The following is a 23,154-nucleotide window of genomic DNA, read 5'->3' as shown; positions in this document are numbered from 1 at the left end:
TTTTGATCAGGAAAATCTTACCCTGCAGTGCTTGGTGCCGCGTTTGAGTAACAGGGCCCGACTTGCTATCTTGCAGGTGGGCTGTTAATAGTGAACACGATGAGTGGAGCAGAAGCAGGGAGACTCTTGACTGCCAACCTTCTTTGTGTTTTTTCGATTGTTCTGACCGCGGTTGTTCCATCTTTCATCTGGGAAGGATTCACGGTTTTGGGAACACACCTCTCGTGGCTATGTATTTGTTCTGTTTGTATTAGTATCGTTAATATCCTCTTGCACTTAGTCCTTAAACCAAATCAGTCGCCTAAGAGAAGTTCATTTGCTCACAAGGTAAGATTCTTCTTAAATTGATAGCGGACAGTACGGTGGGGAAGCAAATTCTTTCGCTGAAATAATCAGTTGAGAAAGAAGGCAACTTTTGGTGGTGAATTACTGTTTTCCATGAATGGAATGTAGTACTCTGTGAAATGAGGTCTCCGATATTGTTGTGATGTTAAACTTTCATGCCTATAAATAACCTGTTCAGGTGAGCAATTCTTTGCTTTTCCCTATCAATATATTTTTGTTCATAGTCCCAGATGTTGGTTTTCCAACAATTTGCATGGTGGCAGAAATCGAATGGGCACAGAACTTAAGTCATATTCCAGGCCTGACCTTTGGAGTTATGAAGAAACACTCTTCTCATGTCTGGTCATACGTCTTCAGTAACTTTAAAGGAAGAGAAATTGCTTTTACAATTTAAGACATAAGAGCTTATTACAATTTAAACAGATCTGATAAATAAATAAAACAAAAAACAACACAACTGGAAAAGTATTGAAATGGTAACATTTCCTTGAAGAACAGTTCAAGAATCTAAATCCTGGAGAATTTTTTTCAGTTACTGTTTGTAACAGAAACGTTAAAAGGTATGAATCCCAACAAAGTAGATTTGAACAGAGCTAATTTGGAACAGCACACAACTCGTTCAGAAGTGGAGGAATACACACCAGTGTTTTGAAGTCTGGTGGATAATCTTGCACTCCCAGGTTGCTGGTTCAAACAAGGTGTAGTGCCCTAAACATTTGAATAAGCATCCTTGAAAGCATCGTCCTTGTATGCAAAGATTCTGTGTAATTTTCCTGACTGAGGGGTGTGTGAAATACACAAAATCACTATGAAAAAGAAGCATTTTAACTATATGTGATTTAAAAAAAACCAAAAAACATTCAAGTGGAATTAGGGAATTCCATAGATCTGATCAGAACAGACCTAACCAAAACTCTATCATCAAGTGGCAATGCTTCTGTATGATACAGTGAGTACCCAGAAAGTGATTAAATTAATAACAGATTGTATGTATTTTTCAGAATACAGACATTTCTCAAGTGGATTTAACAGATAAGATGCCACGTTTAAAATGTTTTTACTTCACATAATTTAAAGTATTGTATTTGATACTGAATGTCTGTTTTTTTCGTACTACACAGTTTCTTGCTTTTAAATATTTTTTTTCACCCTTTTATTGAATGCACATAGCACTCAGATATAAAAGATAAATTTACCAAGAAATCATTCTGATAATTTTTAATTGTTTGAAGTATTAAACTTTGGGACAAAAACTGTTTTGAAATATGCTGTGCTTTTATCATACTGTGCTGCCTCTGAAATGAAATACATTAAATACTTAACACAGACTACATGTTACTTGTGTTCTCTGTTGAAACATTGTTCTGATATTTTATTGCTCTTTTGTAGATCTCAAGATTTCTAAAATGCTGTGTATACTTTTTCATGTCTTGCATACTGTTTCATGTGATTATTGTTCTTTATGGAGCACCTCTCATAGAGTAAGTCAGAAGACCCTGTCTTTCTCTAAACATTTTAAGGGGCAATTCTCCTTGCAAATACTGGTATAAGTACTTGTATATTTCCTAGTACATCAGAAGGTATGGGAAAAGCTCCTGGCTTGGGAAAGAAGGGTGTCTGGTTTGGGGTTTTCTGCATTTTGGTGGGTTTGAGGTTGTTGTTGTTGTTGCTTAGTGTGATGTTGTTTGTTTTGGTTCTGGACTTTCTTAGAGGTTGGCTCTTACAATTTCTGTATATTTGCAGATCTGTTTTCAAGACAGTTACAACTCCTTTTCCTTTAATATTTATGTTGAACATATGGGTACAAACATTTTTCTAAGTTTCATTTAGTCATTTTCCCCATAAGAGTCTGAAATGGGCATCTTGAATATCTTTCATCATTTTGATATTACTGTTTTAAGTTTTGGGGTTCATTTTAAAAGTTTGAAAAAGAAAAAAGGCATGAAGTGTAATTTCTGAGGCACATGCTAGGTTACTGACTAGCAATGATATCTTGTAGTTTCACAGTTGCTTCCACTACATGATACTAGAAAAATAATGCAATATAGTAGTAAATATCCAGGCATACTTGAATTCAAAACTAATGTTTTATATGAGATACATGTGTTGGGTTTTTAAACCTCACAAGTACCAAGCATTTAAAGTACTTACTTCAATTTAGTCTTTGTACAGATAGCAGGTAGGCACCAGAAGTCTTTCAATTTTTTCTTTACTATTCTAGAGGAAGAAGACAATACCTCTCATGAGGTTTAGGAAAGCATGCATGTTTTCATGATTTGACTTAGAGCATTGTTGGGTTTTTTTGTAAGTATTGGGACTCTTAGAAACATCACTTAATGTTGTGATACTCCTTCTTTATAGGTCAGTGACTGAGACGTTTTTGTTTGCAGTTCTCCTGTCTACCTTTACTACTTTACAGTGCCTGTGTATGCTGGGACCAAACATACAAGCATGGATACGGGTGTTCAGTAAAAATGGGTAAGTTCTACACCACAGTTTCTGATTTCATCCACAATGCAAATGGACAGAATTGATATAAATGGTATGGAATAGAATAGAATAAACCAGGTTGGAAGAGACCCTCAAGATCATCGTGTCCAACCTATCATCCAACACCACCTAATCAACTAAACCATGCACCCTATCAAGTCTCCTCCTGAACACCTCCAGTGATGGCGACTCCACCACCTCCTCGGGCAGCACATTCCAATGGCCAATCACTCTCTCTGTGTAGAACTTCCTCCTAACCTCCAGCCTAAACCTCCCCTGGTGCAGCCTGAGACTGTGTCCTCTTGTTCTGGTACTGGTTGCCTGGGAGAAGAGACCAACCCCCACCTGGTTACAACCTCCCTTCAGGGAGTTGTAGACAGCAAGAAGGTCTCCCCTGAGCCTCCTCCAGGCTAAGCAACCCCAGCTCCCTCAGTCTCTCCTCATAGGGCTTGTATTCCAAACCCCTCACCAACTTTGTTAAATGGAATGGATGTTTCTGTAAAGAACAGGGAATTTCTTGAACTATGGGTGTTTTTCACATTTGGATTTACAGGCTTATGAGAATATTCCTGGCAAAGAAGTTTACTATTTATTTTGAAGACATTGATTCAGAATTACTATTTTTTTTGGATGAATAGTGGCTGAGATCCCAGGGGCTTGAGAAGAGGAGACTGAGAGGGGATCTGATCAATGTGTATAAATATCTGAGGGGTAGGTGTCAAGTGGACGGGGCCAAGCTCTTTTGGGTGGTATGCAATAATAAGGAGCTATGGATACAAACTTGAACACAGGTTTCATCTCAGTGTGAGGAGAAACTTCTTTACAGTGAGGGTGATGGAGCACTGGAACAGGCTACCTAGGGAGGTAGTGGAGTCTCTATTGACAGCAGAGATTGGAGTCAATACAGCTGACCAATACGATCGAGTATTGTTCCTTTATTGCTCCAGTATTGTAGGACTATAGTGCGAGCATAGTGAGTACAGCACAGTAGTGTAAAGCAAAGAAGATGGGAAAGGAAAGGAAAGTGCATAGCAAGGGAACTTCTACAACTTATATAAACTCGGAGAGCCTCGTTGGCATGGCTTCATTAGTTCCCACGAGTGACCACACATCGCACTATTATAGATTATTGGTCCAACTATTAACAACACATGAGGTTGTTGATGCAGGTGAGTGTCCTGTTGTCCCAAGATAACTTTCTATGTTTATAGCTACCAGTGTCCTGCTTTAGTTACATGCTGCAGGCACAGCACTGTTTTGGTACACTGCTAGCTGGCTCTGCACTTCTGCTGAGCATGGCCTACCACCATGTCAGGCTCTAGGCCTGCACTGCCAGATTGCTCACACTGGTCATCGCTGGCATTGCCACAAGTCTCCTTCTCTGGAGACACTGAAAACCCATCTGGATGCATTCCTGTACAGACTTCCCTTAGATGATCCTTCTTTTGGCAGAGGGGTTGGATTCGATGATCTCTGGAGGTCCTTCCCAACCTCTAACATTCAGTGATGTTCAGAGTAAATCCACTTTATACGTGTTTGCAGGAAGTAAAGGTTCAAATGCACGTTTTGCTAATGTAAAAGCATTATTCAGTCCATTATGATGACTGTCAAATAAAAGATCAGACCTAAGACGAAGCTGTACAAGGAGAATCTTGCACATGATTCAATAATAGCTTCATAAACACAGCTTTGATGTAGGAATAACAAGCCAAACCAAACACTATTTTGACAATATTTTTGACTTGCATGTGATGGTAAAAATTACACTAATTTACTGGGGCCTTTAGAAAGTAACCTTTTCCCATGATCTTTTTCAAAGAAAGCTGTTTTCAGTGTCAGACTTTTCAAACACAATATTTCAGGAGTATGTTTAAGTAAAAAGAGTCTTTTTATATCATTTTCACCTCTGTGACAGCCACAAAATTAGCATATATCAAAGATAACTAATTTTTTTGGAAGTACTCTTTCTTATCTGCCTTGTTTCACTCACTAACTGGATTGTTGAAAGGCTGGGATGCTGAAACATAAGGAAGCCCCATGTGTGCTTGAGATTTAATAAGTTATGAGCATTCACTTCTGTGGTGGGTTGAAAGGAAAGGCTCCGCTTTCCCTCTCTCCCCACTGAGAAAGACACCACGGCTAAGCTCAGTCGGAGAAAAGCAGGCTATATTTACAAGCATATATAGGAAGCAGATTTTATGTAACACCACAAATACAGGTATTTTACAATATATACAGAAATATACAGCAAATAAACACAATCAGAAACCAGACCCCCAACAGAGAGGACTTCCTCCCTGTGCCCCCTTCACCCCCCTACCTTCTTTCTCTCCCAGAGAGGTAGAAAAAGAGAGAAAGGGTGGTTAGCCGGGCAGAAAAAAAGAAGGCCTGGTACAGGAGTTAGTTCTTATCTCTTGGCCACAAGCCCAGAAGCAGTCCAGCTAAAAGGGAGAGTGGAAAAAGGAAAACTGCAGGAAAGTTCCAGCTGCCCTACAATTTAAAGTTGCATTTTGTCCATCCACCAATGAAATTCATTTAGAATATCAGAATGTTTTTTGTTCTAGTACGGAAAACATTTAGCCAGTGTCTCGGTACTGTCCCTTTTCTTAAAGGCACAGCCTCAAACAGTCACAACTTCCTCTTAACAATTCATAAGATTGAAGTCTCATTGCAAAAGAAGGTGTAAAGTTGTAAAATGCTCCTGACCTATGGAGTTAACTTTGGTTTAAATTTCTGCAGAGGAGGACAAAAGTAGACTTGTTAGAATAGAATAGAATTAACCAGGTTGGAAGAGACCTTTGAGATCATTGAGTCCAACCCATCACCCAACACCATCTAATCAACTAAACCATGGCACCAAGCACCCCATCCAGTCTCTTCCGAAACACCTCCAGTGATGGTGACTCCACCACCTCCCTGGGCAACACATTCCAATGGCCAATCTCTCTGGGAAGAATTTCTTTCTAACATCCAGCCTAAACCTCCCCTGGTGCAGCTTGTTCTGGTGCTGGTTGCCTGGGAGAAGAGACCAACCCCTGCCTGGCTACAACCTCCCTTCAGGGAGTTGTAGACAGCAAAAAGGTCTCCCCTCAGCCTCCTCTTCTCCAGGCTAAGCAACCCCAGCTCCCTCAGCCTCTCCTCATAGGGCTGTGCTCCAGACCCCTCCCCAGCTTTGTTGCCCCTCTCTGGACACCTTTCAGCAACTCAACATCTTTCCTAAACTGAGGAGCCCAGAACTGGACACAGGACTCAAAGTGTGGCCTGACCAGTGTTGAGTACAGGGGCACAATGACTTCCTTGCTCCTGCTGGCCACTCTGTTCCTGATGCAGGTCAGGATGCCAATGGCTGCCTTGGACACCTGGGCACACTGCTGGCTCATGTTCAGCTGCTGTCAACCAGTACCCCCAGGTCCCTTTCTGCTTTGCTGCTCTCCAGCTGCTCTGACCCCAGCCTGTAGCTCTGCATGGGGTTGTTGTGGCCAATGTGTAGAACCTGGCACTTGGATGTGTTCAATCTCATGCCCTTGGACTCTGCCCAGCTGTCCAGCCTGTCAAGGTCCCTCTGCAGAGCTCTCCTACCCTCTTAACAGATCAACACCAGCCCCCAGCTTGGTGGCATCTGCAAACTTACTGATGATGGACTCAATCCCCTCATCCAGATCATCAATATATAGTTTCAGTTAATTACTTTTGAGTTATCTCTGTTCTGAGCTTACAGAAAAATACCTTTAATCTTTATTCAATTCAGTTCTTTACTTTAAATGAAAGGGTTGAATGCCTTTAATAAAAGCATAGAGTTGCTTAGCCCAAACAAATCATTCCTGATTCACACAGACATCTTTGGAGATTTTGCAAATGGAAATAATAGTTGAATTGAAACAACAGCTGTTTGACAACAGTCTGTCTTTGTGCCAGATTTCTCTCTTTTCTAGTCTGGATCTTAATGTTTTCTTACTAGTGAGCCATGTGACAACTGAACAAATTGTGTAGTTAATGATGATGTTTATTTAGACAAATTAAAATACACCACAAGGAAATACTGTAGCAATTCTTTTTTTATGGATTGTGACAAGCTGCTCTTGGAATTCTGTGTTTTTTCATTTGACCACATGAATGAGTTGGAATATCTTGTATTTAGGTGTGGACTGAGTGTAGACATGACGTATTAAAAGGTTGACTCTAACTTAATCATGTGGAATGAGACAGGACTGGTTGAAAGGGATGGTTAGGTAAGATCAACACAGCCGCTTAGCAAATTGAGTTTAGCAAATTGAATTGCAATGGAACAGCAAGCTGGAAAGTCTGACTGTGCATATAGTTTAGTATGAAAAGGGAATGTGGTATTTTAAAATATCTGAATACAATTTCAACTTAAATGGCCACTGTCATTTGTTTTTTCTTACTCTTTGCCTGTGCAGTTTGTGTAAATTCCAAAATTTACATCATTGAATCGTAAATGCTTTAGGTTAGAAGGGACCTTTAAAAGCTATGTAGTCCCAACCTCCCTGCACTGATCAGGTTGCTCAGGGCCCTGTCCAACCTGACCTGGAATATTTCCATGGATAGGGCTTTCACCCTCTCTCTACACCCCCAGTTCCAGTGTTTCACCACCCTCACTGTAGAATAATTCTTCCTTGTGTCTAGTCTAAAGCTATCCTCTTTTTAGTTTACAATGATTGATCCTTCTCTCGTTGCAACAGGACTTTGTAAAAAGATTGTCAACATCTTTATTATAGGCCTCATTTAAGTACTGAAAGACCAGGGTAAGGTACCCCCACAACCTTCTCTTCTCCAGGCTGCATTAACCCCAGCTCTCTCAGCCTGTCATCCTAGGACAGGTGCACCAGCTCTCTGATCATTTTTGTGGTCCTCCTCTGCACTTGCTCCAGCAGGTTAATGTCCTTGTTCTGAGGACTCCAGAGCTGAATGCTCTACCTATACTCTACCCAGAGTCTCATGAGAGTGAAGAACAGGGGGAAAATCACTTCTGTCAACCTGCTGTCCATAATTCTTAATGCAGTCCAGGATGTGATTGATGTTCTGGGCCAGTCTGCTTGAGCTATTGTCTTTGCAGAAAGACAGAACAAGACATCTGGAAAAAGAGATGTTATCTCGATAACATCAAGTGTAAGTAACAGATACTTGCTCTGCATAGCTCTGGGTAGGTTTTAGACGGTCTAGTGTGAAACTACTGATGTGTGGGACTATTCATAAAGTTACATTCAAGTTATTGCATGTAATCTATTGCATTGTAATAGCTATGGTACAACTCAGTCAGTCTGATAAATACTGTAGGTGAAATCTTACAAAGCCCTTAATTGTTTTGCAGCGATGCTTAGCTTTTTCTGTTTCTGCCTGCAGCACTTTGAAGTGCAATCACTGCCAGTAAAATAACTCCTAATAAAGTTACTACAAGATCAGTCTTCAAGTGCCCATGTCTCTAGGAGGTGGATTATAAATGCCATGTCATGGTGACATGTAATCTGTGGCACTTAAGGGTTTATCGTTTGTATTAAAAGTTTGGCTATTTGTCAGGATGGAGGGGAGGTGCTCTGTGATTGTGTGATGGGTTGTTTGGGTTGTTTTATATATAGAATCATAGAATTGTTAGGGTTGGAAAGGACCTCAAGTAGCATCCAGTTCCGACCCCCCTGCCATGGGCAGGGACATCTCACACTGGATCAGGTTGATCAGAGCTCCATCCAGCCTGGCCTGGAAAACCTCCAGGGGTGGGATTTCTACCACCTCCCTGGGCAACCTGTGCCAGTGTCTCACCACCCTCACGAGGAAGAACCTCTTCCTGACATCCAATCTGAATTGACCCATTTCTATTTTTGTTTCATTCCCCCCAGTCCTATCACTCCCTGACACCCTAAAAAGTCCCTCCCCAGCTTTCTTTTAGCCCCCTTCAGATACTGGAAGGCCACAATAAGGTCTCCTCAGAGCCTTTTCTTCTCCAGACTGAACAGCTCCAACTCTTTCAGTTTGTCCTCATAGGAGAGGTGCTCCAGCCCTTTGCTCATTCTCATGGCCCTTCTCTGGACATGTTCTAGCATATCCAGATCCCTCTTGTGATAGGGGCTCCTGAGCTGGATGCATTACTCCATGTGGGGTCTCACCAGAGCAGAGTAGATGGGGAGAATCACCTCCCTGGCTCTGCTGGCCATGCTATGTATGAAATAACTGCGTGAAAGGCAATTGTAGCTCAGGCAGAAAATTGCACGTGCTCCATGTTTTGAAAGGGAGTACACTTGAGTTGGAAGTGTCATTTTGATGGACCAAATAGATTCTTGATCTTGCCCTCATATTTATAGTCTATGTACACACAGATTGTGTGAGAAAAGTAAGTTCACATATTCTACACCATAAAAACTGCAATTCTAAGTGGGCTGTGAATAGGATTTTTTTTCACTAATTATGTGTTTGAGAGGAGGTGTGCCCTTGGCAGCTGCCTCTGGGGTCTGCATTCTGATGTCCAGTGCTGTGACCAGTGTCATGACACTGATCATCTGCTATGATGTTCTGCTGTAAGCAGACAGAAGGAAATAAAAGCTAGAGAAAGCGTTACTGACACTAATGGAAACAGGTGACTGTTTTTAAATGACTTTTCAGTATTGTTGGCTGAAATAACATCCTGTGTATAAGCCTCTAGGAAATCAGCTTTCAGATGCTGATTTGTATTTCTTTTTGAGACTGTTTATTTTAAATCACTACTTTAATAGTTGACATTTGTAGTATAATAGCAATTCTAAGATGTCACCTAGATAGGAAACAGATTTTATTTGGAGTTTGCCAAAAGATAGTGTAAAACATTAACTTTAGGGCTTCTTCCAGTGTTCATTTAACTTATTTTATCACTTGTTTGTGAACTGCACACTCACAGGCTTGGAAATGTCCTTTGTAAAGATCCTGCTTAGTATTGCACTCCTGCCACAGCCCAGAATTCCCGATCTTCTTTATCCAGGGGCCATCTTAGTAAATTCTTAGATGTTAACCAACCTCTTAATTCAAACATTATTTAAAACAGCGATTAGTGTATTGTCTTTTTTCAAGGAGCTAAATAACTTTAGGCTTTAGATGGCCTTCATGCCACTAGTGATCATTTAAATATTTGTAGTTTTGCCTGCAGGATGATCTTAGCTGTAGTTTACACATAGTTAAAAAATAAGGAAACATATAAAACTCAACGGTTTATAAATTTTGCTGCAGTTGTTAGCCTCACACAAATGAGGTGTTTATGTGATGGGTTAATGGGTTTAAAATACCTGCAAAAATCCCAAGAGATGACATTCCACAAAGTGTTGTCCCTTCAGGGTAATGTGGGAGGATGAGACAGGTTGTATTTGTGTGTCCATACATCAGAGTGGTTATATCTGTAGCTCAAATGGTTGCCAAACTATCAATGGCTGTTCTTCACTCAGGCACTGTGCCTTGCTAACTCTGTTGTTTTGCTTTTGGACTCAGTCTGATATCTGCATATGGTGCAGCAGTATGTGCACAGATTTACCAGATCAGACGTCTTGTGAGGATTCAATGTACCTTAGTCAGCCCTTGATGTACTCTGCTAGCTCTTTCACTGCTTTGAGGTTCTAAAGAATGTTCTTTTTCCCATGCTGCCTAACAGCTCTCTGCTCAGTTACTCAAGAATTTTCTATGTGCAGACTCCTGAACATATTTATAGTTATATCAGGACGTTTTCCCTTTATAAATAAATAAAACCCCAAACCAACAAAAAGCCCAAAAAACCTTAGGCTGTTAGAGTTGTGAATTGAAATAGAGAGTTGTAAGTTAAATGGGATTGGGTTAGTGTGGAAGAAACACTTCTGCTCAAAATACCAACCTTGTTCCATTAAATGTTACAATCTATATGATCATTATTTTGTAAGCAATAAAAATGTTTGCTTTACATGTGTGAGGTGTTTGGTCAATAACAAATGTAGCAACAGTGTGTACTCAGAAGTCAAGCCAGAAATACTAGTTGCTTCATAACAAGGTTTCACATCATGCAACCTAATGAGCACATGTGGAGTTGACTGTCCATCTGGACTTTTAGACATAAAGTGCATCTTTTTCTTCTCCTGGGTAATCCCAGGTTTGTGTTTATAGCCTGAGGTGTAGCAGACCTAATACTCTGATCTCTTACCTTACTGATTTCTAAGAGTAATTTCAAGTGGGTTCTTCTTTCAGAACGGTGCCGAACTTCTGTTCTTGTTTCTTAATTTGTTCTCAGTACTCCAATGTTCATGACTTGAGACAAGCAAAGCAGTCACTCTGTACACTAATGACAGAATACAGGATTAACCAGGTTGGAAAAGACCTTTGAGATCAAGTCCAACCTATCACCCAACACCATCTAATCAACTAAACCATGGCACCAAGTCTCTTCTTAAACACCTCCAGTGATGGTGACTCCACCAGCTCCCTGGGCAGCACGTTCCAATGGCCAATCTCTCTGTGAAGGAATTTTTTTCCTAACATTCAGCCTACACTTCCCCTGGTGCAGCTGGAGACTGTGTCCTCTTGTTCTGGTGCTGGTTGCCTGGGAGAAGAGACCAACCCCCTCCTGGCTACAACCTCCCTTCAGCAAGGAGGTCTCCCCTGAGCCTCCTCTTCTCCAGGCTAAGCAACCCCAGCTCCCTCAGCCTCTCCTCACAGGGCTGTGCTCCAGACCCCTCCCCAGCTTTGTTGCCCTTCTGTGGACACGTGCCAGCAACTCAACATCTTTCTTAAATTGAGAGGAACGGAAGATGTTAAATTGAAAGGCTCTTAACTCATCTACACTCTCTGCAGAACTTCTTTCTGGCTGTGCTCTTTAGAGCAAAGCAAACAATGTTTCTGTTATAGAGAAAGGGCTGAACCTTTCACAATGGGTGAGGTCAGTAAGTGCTCATCTGTAGTAGGCTGTAAACTGAAATCATCGTCTCCTATGAGATGATATGTGCCATGACTAGCAATGCAAGAGTTCTTCAGCATGCAGTAGGTTTATCCTGCAGGCAGTGTACTTGAACTTGGAGGCAGAGTTGTTGAAGGGCTGTTACATGCAGGTTACATTTATTTGCAGTGTTTCATTGATGGAAATTTGCACTGGGATATTCACATAGTGGCCTTTATTTTAAATTTCAAATTGTCTTAGTCAGAAAATACTAACAACCTGTCTACACAATACAGTAATTTGTGACTGTGCTTTTCTTTACAATCCCAGTGCTACCCTTTCACATCTGCTTCTCCCTGCTATGCAGACAGTATCATTATGATATTTTAATTTGCTTAAGGTACTGTTGCAAGCTTAATAGTAAAATAGCTTTTGCAGTAAGTATCTCAAGGAAGAAAAATCTCCTGAATGTGTAGTACAGAATCACAGAATCACTTTGGTTGGAAAAGACCTTTAAGGTCATTGAATTCAACCATTTCCTAACTCCACCAAGTCTGGTGCTAAACCATGTCCCTTAGCAACAATACATATCTTTTAAACACCTCCAGGGATGGTGATTCAGCCACCTCCCTGAAAAGCCTATTCCAGTGCTTGATAACCCTTTCAGTATAGAAGCTTCTTCCAGTACCCAATCTAATGTTGGGGTCAGGATACTCTTCACCTTTTCGGCCACCTGGGCACACTGCTGGCTCATATCCAGCTAGCTATTAATCAGCACGCCCAGGTATTCACTGGGCAGCTTTCCAGCCACTGTTCCCTACTTCTGTAGCATTGTGTGGGGGTGGTTGTAACCCAAATGAAGGACCTAGCACTTGGCCTTGTTGAATCTTACACAGTTGGCCTCAACCCTTCCATCCAGCCTGTCCAGGTCCCTCAAAAAAAGAAAGACTGTGACTATAGCGAAAACATGCACCTTACATTTTACATGTAATTCGTATCTTTTACGAGAAACCTCTACTGGTATTCATGGATTTTTGTATCTGTTTATAGTCTCAAAAATCTTGGGAGACACATCTACTATTCTGACAAGGTAGCTTCCGCTGCTATTGAAATCCTCTATCACACTGTTTTTGCAGAGCTACGTCCATCTGGGAAAGCAGTCTACAGATTACTACTGTGTGCAGTATACTTGGGGCATGGTTTGGAGCATTTCCTATTCCTCTTGACTGGGATCGGCCATGGCAGGTTAGTCTGTACAGCCTTATAATAAATACAATGGTTTTCTAGATGTGCATGCCTGTGCTGGGTTACACCCATCCTAGGGGAGGGCTGCAAGAGCCCTGCTTCCCCAGGGGACAAAAGAAACCTGATCCAGGTGAACAGAGAGGGACTTGCCTTCCCACTCCCAGGAGGAGGGGTCCCCCAGGTCGAAGGTGGTCTATTCCACTCCCCCTTCCTGTCCAGCAAGACTATAAAGAGGAAGACACTGCGGCCATTTGCCCTCTTTGCTCCTGCCTTGCCTGTTCAAAAGCACCAACAGCTGCTGCTGGCCTCCTGGTTCTGCCACATGGCCAGGCCTGGTCTTCTCCCTGCTGCATCCAGGCTTCTCTAAAGGACTGAAATCCACACACCTCGAGAGAGATACAAGGCATCCAAGCTTGGTTTTGTACCTTTTCTTTTCATCCTTATTCCTTACCCTTGTAAACCATTCCCATTACTGCTATGTATATATAGATATAGATATAGATATACATAAATATATATATTGTTAAAAAATTTACTTCTCCTACTTCCAAACCGACTCCAAATTACTTTTTGGTAGATTTGCCTCCTTTCTTTTTTTTTTACTACCCCCTTTTTTTGTTTCTTTTCCCCTTATCAGGAAAAAGGAAGGGGAGGTGGGGAGTGTGAGAAACGAACTCACTGCTGAAATTTATAACCAGTTTATTATAAAATAAAGGCAACACAGCGCTGGGCGCAGAGCGAGTTTGCTAGAGGCGCACCCCAACAACACGAGCTGAACTTAGATAGACGGCAAACATACATATTAATATATTAAACCGTACATATTCATCTATTCCCCAGCACGCTCCCACCCCTCTCCATCAGGACTGAGACAAAACCTGCACTTTTAACCTGGCCAGTCTTTAGACCTGTTGGCGCCTCACCTTTCTCTCCCAATGCCCCACACAATACAGACCATCATCAGCCAATCAGCCCAACGACCGAACCCCACGGTCCCTGCGAAAGCCAAATAAAGGCAACACAATTTCTCACAGGAGGAATTTTTGGAGTTTGCTACCATCTGAGCTCTTAAATTCCAGTTAAGGCTCAAACCACTAAAATGCTGCTCAAAATTGCTCTGGAGTTGTATGTTGGCCTTACTTCTAACATCCTCCTAGTGGCACTAGTTAATTGTTGATGAACATGACTGAAAGCCAAGATCAAAGGATTCATTGAAATGCAATCTCATGTCTCCTTACAAAGTCTTACTTTCCTGTTCCAGTGAGAGGCAAGCATTTTTTTCTTGCTCAGTTAAGGTTTTTAATGGTATCTCACATCTGGCAGGTTTAGTTTGTTTTATTCCTGAAAATCTCAGACAAAATGTATTTAACCTATACTCAAGACATCTCAAATGTTATTATCTGACTCCTCAGCACAGCAAAGCATCTGCCGAAACCTCAGATACCATAAGTTGTCACTGTTTCTGGGCATGGATGCTCCCCAGAGAATTCAGGCATCAGGAAAAGCTGTGTCTGCATTTCCTTTTTACCATCTCCACCCTCATTTCTGACATACTCTGTCATACTGGGTGTGTGTATCAGTATGTTATCCTCTGACATACTGATACCAAAGTTGACTGGGGAGGGATTCTGGCTACCAATTTCTCCATTAAAGCACCCCTTCTGTGCTTAGATCCAGCGCATTTACTGCAGTGTTCTGAAGTTCCCCACAATTATCCCCATCCCCGCTGCTCCACCTTTTACCTTGTAGGATTTACAATAGTCAAGTTTGGAGGAAGAAAGCTTCCATTCCATTTTAAGTCTGAACTGCTTGATCATTATGTTTATCATCATGTGAGCAATTCTGGAGCAACCATAGAGAAGCTTGCCTATCACTCCTGCAGGCTGCCAATTCGATGGGTTTTGAAAACTGCAGTTTGAAATGCTACTTTTTTTTAAGATATGCTGTGGAAGGGGAAAAAGAAATCTAGTTTTTGAAGTCAAATTCTCAACCAAGCAACACGGTGAAGCACCAAAATAGTAACAATTTTTCAAAACAGAAATGAATCTCTTTAAGGTAACTTGTTAGAGATCCTGTTACCAACTCGTGTTTTCCATCACCTGCTGATAATATCATGTTTATGTGAAAGTGATCTCTTAAGTACTGGTCACCAAGGCACAGAAGAAGGAATAGGAAAAACAAAACCAACCAAAAAAAATGTTCTGGTCAGCCATTTGCAGTAGTTGCCCAAGAAACTGCTTCCCATTTCATTCAAGCTCCCCACTGAATAGTATGGATTCACCTACAGTTATGTAGTGGATTCACCTACAGTTATGTAGTATGGATTCACCTACAGTTGCATGTAGCGGCTCTGCATTGCCGTCTCAGAATTTTCAGAGCCAAGAGACATCTCTGTTGTTCTTCAGAAGTTCACTGGGCACTAGCAACTAATCAGATTTTTACAAGAGTATTCCTATTGCTACCTGATGTCAGGTGACTAGAAACACACATAGATTCTTTCGCTGTAGCAATGAAAGAGCAAAGTGATTTTCTGTGTTATATTCAGCTTAAAGCAGGGGAAAGAAGAATGGCCTTCATAAAGAATTCTGGTGGTGTTGCAGGTCTGCTTAGTTTGGGAGGAAAATCTTTAGTGCAGATTGTCTGTCTCCTGAGTGACCGATCTACCCACTGCTGTATTGAATATAAGAAACACCTGTGCCTAATGCAGTTGCAGGAAGAGGTTCATTATTTAAACAGACAAAAAATCAAACCCCATCAAATAAAACCCAACCTCCAAACCTTCCCCAAAAAAAGTTTTGTATAGGACCCAACCCAGCCTACAGGAACACCTACAGACTAAGTCCCAAACAAGGTCTGAAAAACAACTTGTAGATTTTAATGTAGGCTTAAACATAATCTTGGTCCAGTGAAAAACAAATTGTTTCTAGGCAACCACATGAATAAACCATGAAGTTGTTATGCTTTTGAGACCAGCTTTTCCTCATATTGGTCTAAAAGCTGAGAGCTTCAGGAATACCATTTTGGATTTACCCTTCTCAGATCCAAAAAGGGACTCAAACAGAATAGCTTACTCTTTGACTCAAGGCCAGCTTTTGAGATTAAGTAAGTTTCATGAGTGATTGTTTACCATTTTGTATTTTAGTCTTTTTGTTGTAAACAACTCATTTTTTTAGATATAAACACACACACATATATATGTCTTCAGTTGAAATGGTTCTGCTCTAGAATAGAAAATGTGTTTTAAATCATACTATATGGGAAAGACTAAAGTGGTGTAATTTCAGAGAGCAATGTTAAGGCATTTGCGTCTGCTTGTTCCAAAGTATGATATTTCCATTGGTTGTGCTGTAACAATGTTATGGAAACACAACTACATTTGTTCCTTTAGCTTCAGGTAATTCATTATTTAAGTATTGTATACAAGGAGAATTGGATGAGTCAGCCGTGTTAAGAAATACGACGTGATAAAGCAAACCAAAGGGTTGCCGCTGCCTTTGTGCAGTATGTAGCTTTGAAATGTCAAAAGTTGACAAAAACATCTGACATCCAATACAACTGACCTCAGCACATCGATTCAGCCTGTCCAGATCCCTCTGCAAAAGCCCTTCCTACCCTTAAGCAGATCAACATTCCCTCACAACTTAAGTGTCATCTGCAGACTTACTGAGAGTGCACTCAATCCCCTCATCCAGACCACTGATAAAGGATATAAACAAGTCTGGCCCCAAAACGGAGGCTTGGGGACCACCACCTGCAACCAGCCACCAAGTGGATTTAACTCCACCACCACTTTTCAGGCCTGGCCATCCAGCCAGTTTTTTACCTAATTATTTTTTATTAATCTATTCCCAAATCCTTAGCTGTCTGGTTTGGGACTACCATATTTTCCTGCAAACTTACAGAGGAAATGCAAAAGTATATGGTAGTCATCCCTTTATATCATGGTTGAGAGATATTAGTAGAAGCTGAGAGGTCTCTAGTATAATTACCTGACCAGAAAATTAGGTGTCGGTGTCTTGGGTATCTTCAACTAGAATTTGTTTTTACTTCACACTTACATGGAGTAAACTTGGTAGGAAATTCATCATCATGAGTTCCATGTGCTAATGGCTAAAACCAAGATGCTAGTTTATTATGAATTATGCATTAACCAAAGAAAACACATGTACCTTTTTCATGTGCCTTTTGTGACATGCAAGAAAACCAAGATAAATACAGATGTCTCAGAAAATCTTCACTTTATTTTCCATGTTTATCTTTGAAAAACATTGCATACAGGGGACACTCAGATTAGTGGACCTGTCTACATTTAAAAATAATTATAATGCAACTTTTAGTATACAACAACTTTTATGCCAAGTGTTACTTAATAGGAACAGAATATTGTTTCGGGAAGAAAATAACATTAATTATCTGAGTAATACTTCAGAATGGAAATGGAGAATACATGAAGCAGTTCTGTTAGAAGTATAAAATATATTGCTGAAAATCAGTTGTTATCCTGACAGTTCATTGTTTTTCATTCTTCTGTTGTTGTTAAAGTAACCTTTTAATGTTATTTGGCCATGCCTATTGCCCCTCTGCTAGTTTTCAGAACAGTTGGTCAGGGAGATCTACTCTGTAGTTCCTGATGATCGGTCTGCAGAATCAAGCCTGTCCCACACAAAGGTGAAGAGTGTTGCCTTACAGAAATGCAAGTTAGTCCCTACAGTAATTACAGTGCTGTATTAAATAATTTTAAAAATACCTTCCTCAAAAAAGAAAATCTCATGCAAGCTTTTCGACTTACTCTGCAAGATGGTTCAGTTTATTACAAGTGTCTGATTGCTAGAATAGTTCTGCCAGTGTTTTGAGATTACTATCTAATGGTTAAGCAATTTTAAAAGAGCTTGCAGTGCTTAATTATGCTAATTCAAATAAGGCTATTCTAGACAGTATTGAAATGGTTTGGAGTTCTACGTTCAGTTCAGGTTGCCTCTGGCCCTTTGATGCACAGTGGGTTCCTGAGTCACAGCCAGGACACTTCTAGAAAAGAAAGAGAAAATTACTTCTTGTGTTACAGTTGCTGAGTCTTCAGATTGCCTGTTTCAAGTTGATGGTATACTTTTAATAGCCATGTGATTAGGATCTTGGCTTCATATGTCACCTGAGAAGTGGAAATCCTAAACAGGGTTCTGTCATTTGGATGTCAGTAGACACATTTGACACATTCTGTGCTCAGCCTGAGGTAATTTAATTGGAGAACAAGATGGTATAATTAAAGACCAAAACCTTATCAGTGTGATTCATATGCAGTGGAATTAGCATTCCAGACACCCTGTTGTCATTGACAACAACTGAATTTTTGACATTTAAGTTCCTAAGTTTATTGAGTATTTGGATAACAGACTTTTAAAACACTTTCTTGGGTTTACTGTGTACATGCCCAGCCATCCAGCTGGGGTTTGGGGTTTTTTTGTAGCATAATTTTAATCTATAGTACTTGTTACTAAAGGTAAAAAGTGGCTTACTAACACTATTCTGCCTACAGTGTTTTCCTATCATTAGGTAAAAGTGAAGTTGATGTATTCCCACTTTATATGGGGTACTGCAAACATAAGAAGTAGTGCTGATCTAACTCGTTTTGAGTTGATTGTCATGTAACGTAGCCAATATAACCAATATTAGCCTAGACACCTCCCAGACATCTGTAACTTGAAAAATAATCTGTAGAATCTTGTGTACAGTTCCTGGTGGTTATTCAAGTAAGAGGAAATAGGACTGTAAAGTTTCACACCACTTTTTTAGTCTTAACACAGCTCAGAGTTTCCTTCTTGCATTTGCTTTTGGATCCACTAGGTGCTGTGAAAGTTTTCAGAGTCATAGAATCATAGAAGCAATAAGGTTGGAAAAGACCTCGGAGATCATCAAGTCCAACCTGTCACCCAGCACCTCATGACTAACTAAACCATGGCTTCAAGTGCCACATCCAATCCCCTCTTGAACACCTCCAGGGATGGTGACTCCACCACCTCCCTGGGCAGCACGTGCCAATGGACAATTACTCTTTCTGGGAAGAACTTTCTCCTCACCTCCAGCCTAAACTTCCCCTGGTGCAGCTTGAGACTGTGTCCTCTTGTTCTGGTGCTGGCTGCCTAGGAAAACAGATCAAACCGCCCCTGTCTACAACCTCCCGTCAGGTAGTTGTAGACAGCAAGAAGGTCTCCCCTGAGCCTCCTCTTCTCCAGGCTAAGCAACCCCAGCTCCCTCAGCCTCTCCTCACAGGGCTTGTGCTTAAGACCTCTCACCAGCCTTGTTGCCCTCTCAAACTTGGTTTGATTTGGCTTCTTTACTTTGGTCTGCCCTTAATTTAGTGTTAATTTAGTGAAGACATTCTCAATCTACATTTTCAAACACAACCCTTACATTATATTTTAATATAACTCAGTGTTCTTATTCAGGACAGCTCTGAGGCTTTTGACACACTGAAAATGAAACATAACTACCTTGAGCTTCCAACATGTATTTAGTAGATGCTTCTGGGAACTCAGAGCAGCATGTCCCTTCCTGAGACTCCCAATCTGGTGATAATAATACTCAGCTATCTTTCTAGGAAAGCTACAGTGCTTTCAAAGCCTGAGTCCCAGTTCACAAGAAGGCATCTGAATGTAATCTTTGTGCTGGGATTACTCTTGTTGTTGGAAAGCCATTTTTTAAAGCAAATCTGAAGGTACAAATCCCCCTCCTTTTGAAAGCCTGTCTTTGCTCAAATACTTGTCTAGAGAACTCTCAACACAGCAATTGTTATCGCAGGCACTTCACCTTCTGTTCTATAGGGAGAATCTAGGCACACTTTTCTTTTGTTGCAAAAGAAGTTGCTTTATGTAAGTAGAAGGGATAATATCCAGTGTTTGAGTTTTCTTTTTAAACAGAGGTAGAAGCTTATTCCACTTCACTGTGGTTATCATTGTTTATTTAATGTTACCTTAATGTAGACATTGATGGTGGTGAGATCAAAGGTGGTTAAGCTTGCTTTAGCTTCAGAAATCAAACTCAGCTTCTACTAACAAATGCCAGCCTGAGAAAACAAAACCTCACACTTTCTTCTCCTCAGCATGTGCTTGTCAGCACACACATTCTGTACAACGTGTTAAGACATTTTTAGTTAACATGTGCATGCAACCAAAATAGATTGAAGGCATGTTCTGAAATTTTTCATGCAGTACAGACTTAACAATCAGGAATTTAAGGCATGTTAGAAGCAGAAAGTAATTGTGCTCGTTTATTCAGGTTTACGATGAAACAAAATATATTACATAGCTTTCTATTTGACAGTCAGAAATTAATCTTTTGAAATAGTAAGCATACAAAAAAACCTGAGTTTAGGAATAGAAGAAAACACTCATCTAGAGAATGGGATTACTAAGAAAGAAAGGTGGGGGAGGGGGGCGGAAAGCAAGTACAGTAGATGGACCCACTCTATTTGAATTTGTATCATTAAAGTTCCACCAGTCCGCTGCTTACTTTATAGTATCTTTTAAAACTACTAGGTGTTGCTGCTCTGGCCTGTAGGAATATGGCCTTAGTGTCCTTATCAATGTCTATGTAATTCCCATTGCATGGGATGCAAGTTAGAGACCTCTAACAGATGACAAAATTGTCATGCAGCCAGAATTCTGGTTTAACTACCTACATGCATAGTACAGCAGAGCTAGAGACCTTGCTGGGATCCTGCAACAAGCTCTGCTTTTCCATGCAATATGCTAAGCATCCTCACATAAGTTTGTAAGTGTTCTCCAGAGTGCTGAGGAAACTAGCTTGTTTGTGTCATGACAGGTTGGCAAGTCCTATTTTGAGTCTTTTTTCTTAAAATGAGATCTAATGTATACTAGAAACCTTGCAGTTCTGCAGCGTCTATGTAGCTATCCCAAAGAAATCTCTGCAAAGTCCTATCATAGAATACATAGAATACATAGAATACATAGAATAAACCAGGTTGGAAGAGACCTTCAAGATCACCGCGTCCAACCCATCAACCAATCCAACACCACCCAAACAACTAACCCACGGCACCAAGCACCCCATCAAGTCTCCTCCTGAAAACCTCCAGTGATGGCGACTCCACCACCTCCCCAGGCAGCCCATTCCAATGGGCAATCACTCTTTCTGTATAGAACTTTTTCCTAACATCTAGCCTGAACCTCCCCTGGCGCAGCCTGAGACTGTGTCCTCTTGTTCTGGTACTGGCTGCCTGGGAGAAGAGACCAACATCCGTCTGTCTACAACCTCCCTTCAGGTAGTTGTAGAGAGTAATAAGGTCACCCCTGAGCCTCCTCTTCTCCAGGCTAAACAACCCCAGCTCCCTCAGCCTCTCCTCGTAGGGCTTATGTTCCAAACCCCTCACCAACTTTGTTGCTCTTCTCTGGACTCGTTCCAGCAAGTCAACCTCCTTCCTAAACTGAGGGGCCCAGAACTGGACACAGTACTCGAGGTGCGGCCTAACCAGTGCAGTGTACAGGGGCAGAATGACCTCCCTGCTCCTGCTGGCCACACTGTTCCTGATGCCAGATTCAAAGGCAAGAGAGAAAATGTATGAACAAATCACCAAAGTCAGGATTGTTTTGTATTATACACTGGCTCATGCTCTGTCCTTTAAAATGCTATTTTTGTGCTTGTTAAGCATGTAAGTGGAGTTCTGCTTGTGTCGAGGTGTTCAGATTCCCAGTGCTCATGCACAAGTGTTAAAATTGCCCCTTTCCACATGCATTTGCTATGTAAACTGACTCTATTAGGCTGTGAGGATGGTAGCTGATGCTTTCTAGCTGCTGAATAGGCAAGGCATTTTGTGATGTTTCCTGAACTGTCCTGTCTCGTATGCTCCTCACACTTTTCTCTCCAGATCAAACTTCTTTCCCCTCAATAAAGTGCAGTTAGGCAATTAGGCAATGTTGCCTAACCTCATATTCCCCTGACCTAGCCTAGGCACGACATCAGTACTGGGGTAGGGTATGTCAGCTTCCTCACAGCAGAAGGGGGCATAAAGTAGGAAAAAATAATCAGAATAGTTCTCGGGGAATGAGAGGGGTGTATTGCAAGTTGCATACTTTTGAACAGAATGGAGTGTCTTGCAACAGGGAGACACATACTAGCTGCTTGGGTTTTTACCACATAGAGGCACTTCATACTAAGACAGGGAAGCTGAATCAAGACTTAAAGACAATATGAAAGACAGGGCAAAATCAGACTAATTAAGTAAGCCAAATTCACTTCTTAAGGTCCAGCAGAAAGTGATTTTGTCTCAGAAAAATGAGGCCAGCTGCTAATGCAAAATAAAGCAACCCAGTTTCATAGACAGAGAAAAAGCATGTGCAGGGTCTGTTATTTTAGTTTAGCTGGCATGCTTAAGAGCCACATTTCAATCTGCCTTCAGTAACTTGCCACTTTAAATATACACACAGGTGCAGCTAGCTATGGCTTAAAGGCCAGCAGTCAAGAATAAAAGATGCAAAAGAAGCATCATTACCTGTTAGGGTTTTTTGGCCTTGCCTTGAGGATTAGAGAAAATAGCGTAAGGATAACAATGCTCCTAAGTCCAAGTTTTTAACTCCTGTGCTTTGGGAATTTTTAGGACTTCAGAACTACTTTGGGCTATCTGACCAACATGAGTACCTGGCCTAATACCCTTCTGTTCTGTGACACTAGAAGGGATGAGGTGGACTGTTTTTTCTGTCCCATTCATAGACAGTGAAGCATTATGTTATGGTTTCTTCCCTTTGTCCTCTACTCTGCCAGATGCTATTGGTGAGGGTTGGATTTCAGAAGTCAGTGATTTGTGTTAAGCAGGAAAGCCTGAAACTTCTGCAAGGTAACACTGATTTTTAAAAGCAAAGCAAAAACTGAATGTTTGAGAAGACAAACAGAGGTATAATTACTATTAAAAGTTACATAACTATTTGGGGGAAAAAACACGTTGCAGTTCAGTCAGGGAAAAGAAGCTACCACAGTCACCAGAGATCCTTTTAATTATACCAACGATTACTCACTATACACAGAATGCTAAAAGATACAGTCAGTGTGGCATCAGGGATATTGTCTCTAAAGGGAACAGAAAAATTCCAAGTTCAGCATCTACCTACACTTCTGGAAACCAAATAGGCAACTACAGATTCACCTAATGTAGGTAAAATGTAATGAAGGATCACGCAATAGAATTTGATGTAAAA

The 23,154-nt window shown here is 41.0% G+C and overlaps 1 protein-coding gene across 2 annotated transcripts in view; it reads left to right on the top strand.

Annotated features, from left to right (window-relative positions):
• The first annotated feature begins 26 nt into the window (after positions 1-26).
• Positions 27-23,154, top strand: part of PIGF (phosphatidylinositol glycan anchor biosynthesis class F) — a 26,422-nt gene continuing 3,294 nt past the window's right edge. The window contains exons 1-5 of one of the 2 annotated variants that reach the window (XM_054168551.1): positions 27-327; positions 1,735-1,826; positions 2,707-2,823; positions 12,844-12,952; positions 13,117-13,369. In XM_054168551.1, the coding sequence (XP_054024526.1) occupies positions 100-327; positions 1,735-1,826; positions 2,707-2,823; positions 12,844-12,952; positions 13,117-13,182 (612 nt within the window). In that variant the 5' untranslated portion in view covers positions 27-99 and the 3' untranslated portion in view covers positions 13,183-13,369. Of the gene's footprint in view, positions 328-1,734; positions 1,827-2,706; positions 2,824-12,843; positions 12,953-13,116; positions 13,370-23,154 lie in introns of those variants that run through there. The other variant, XM_009910630.2, reaches the window with a different exon arrangement.

Source organism: Dryobates pubescens, chromosome 16, assembly GCF_014839835.1.
Source record: "Dryobates pubescens isolate bDryPub1 chromosome 16, bDryPub1.pri, whole genome shotgun sequence".
In the NCBI taxonomy this organism is placed as follows: domain Eukaryota; kingdom Metazoa; phylum Chordata; class Aves; order Piciformes; family Picidae; genus Dryobates; species Dryobates pubescens.
This window is presented reverse-complemented; position numbering and strand designations above follow the sequence as displayed.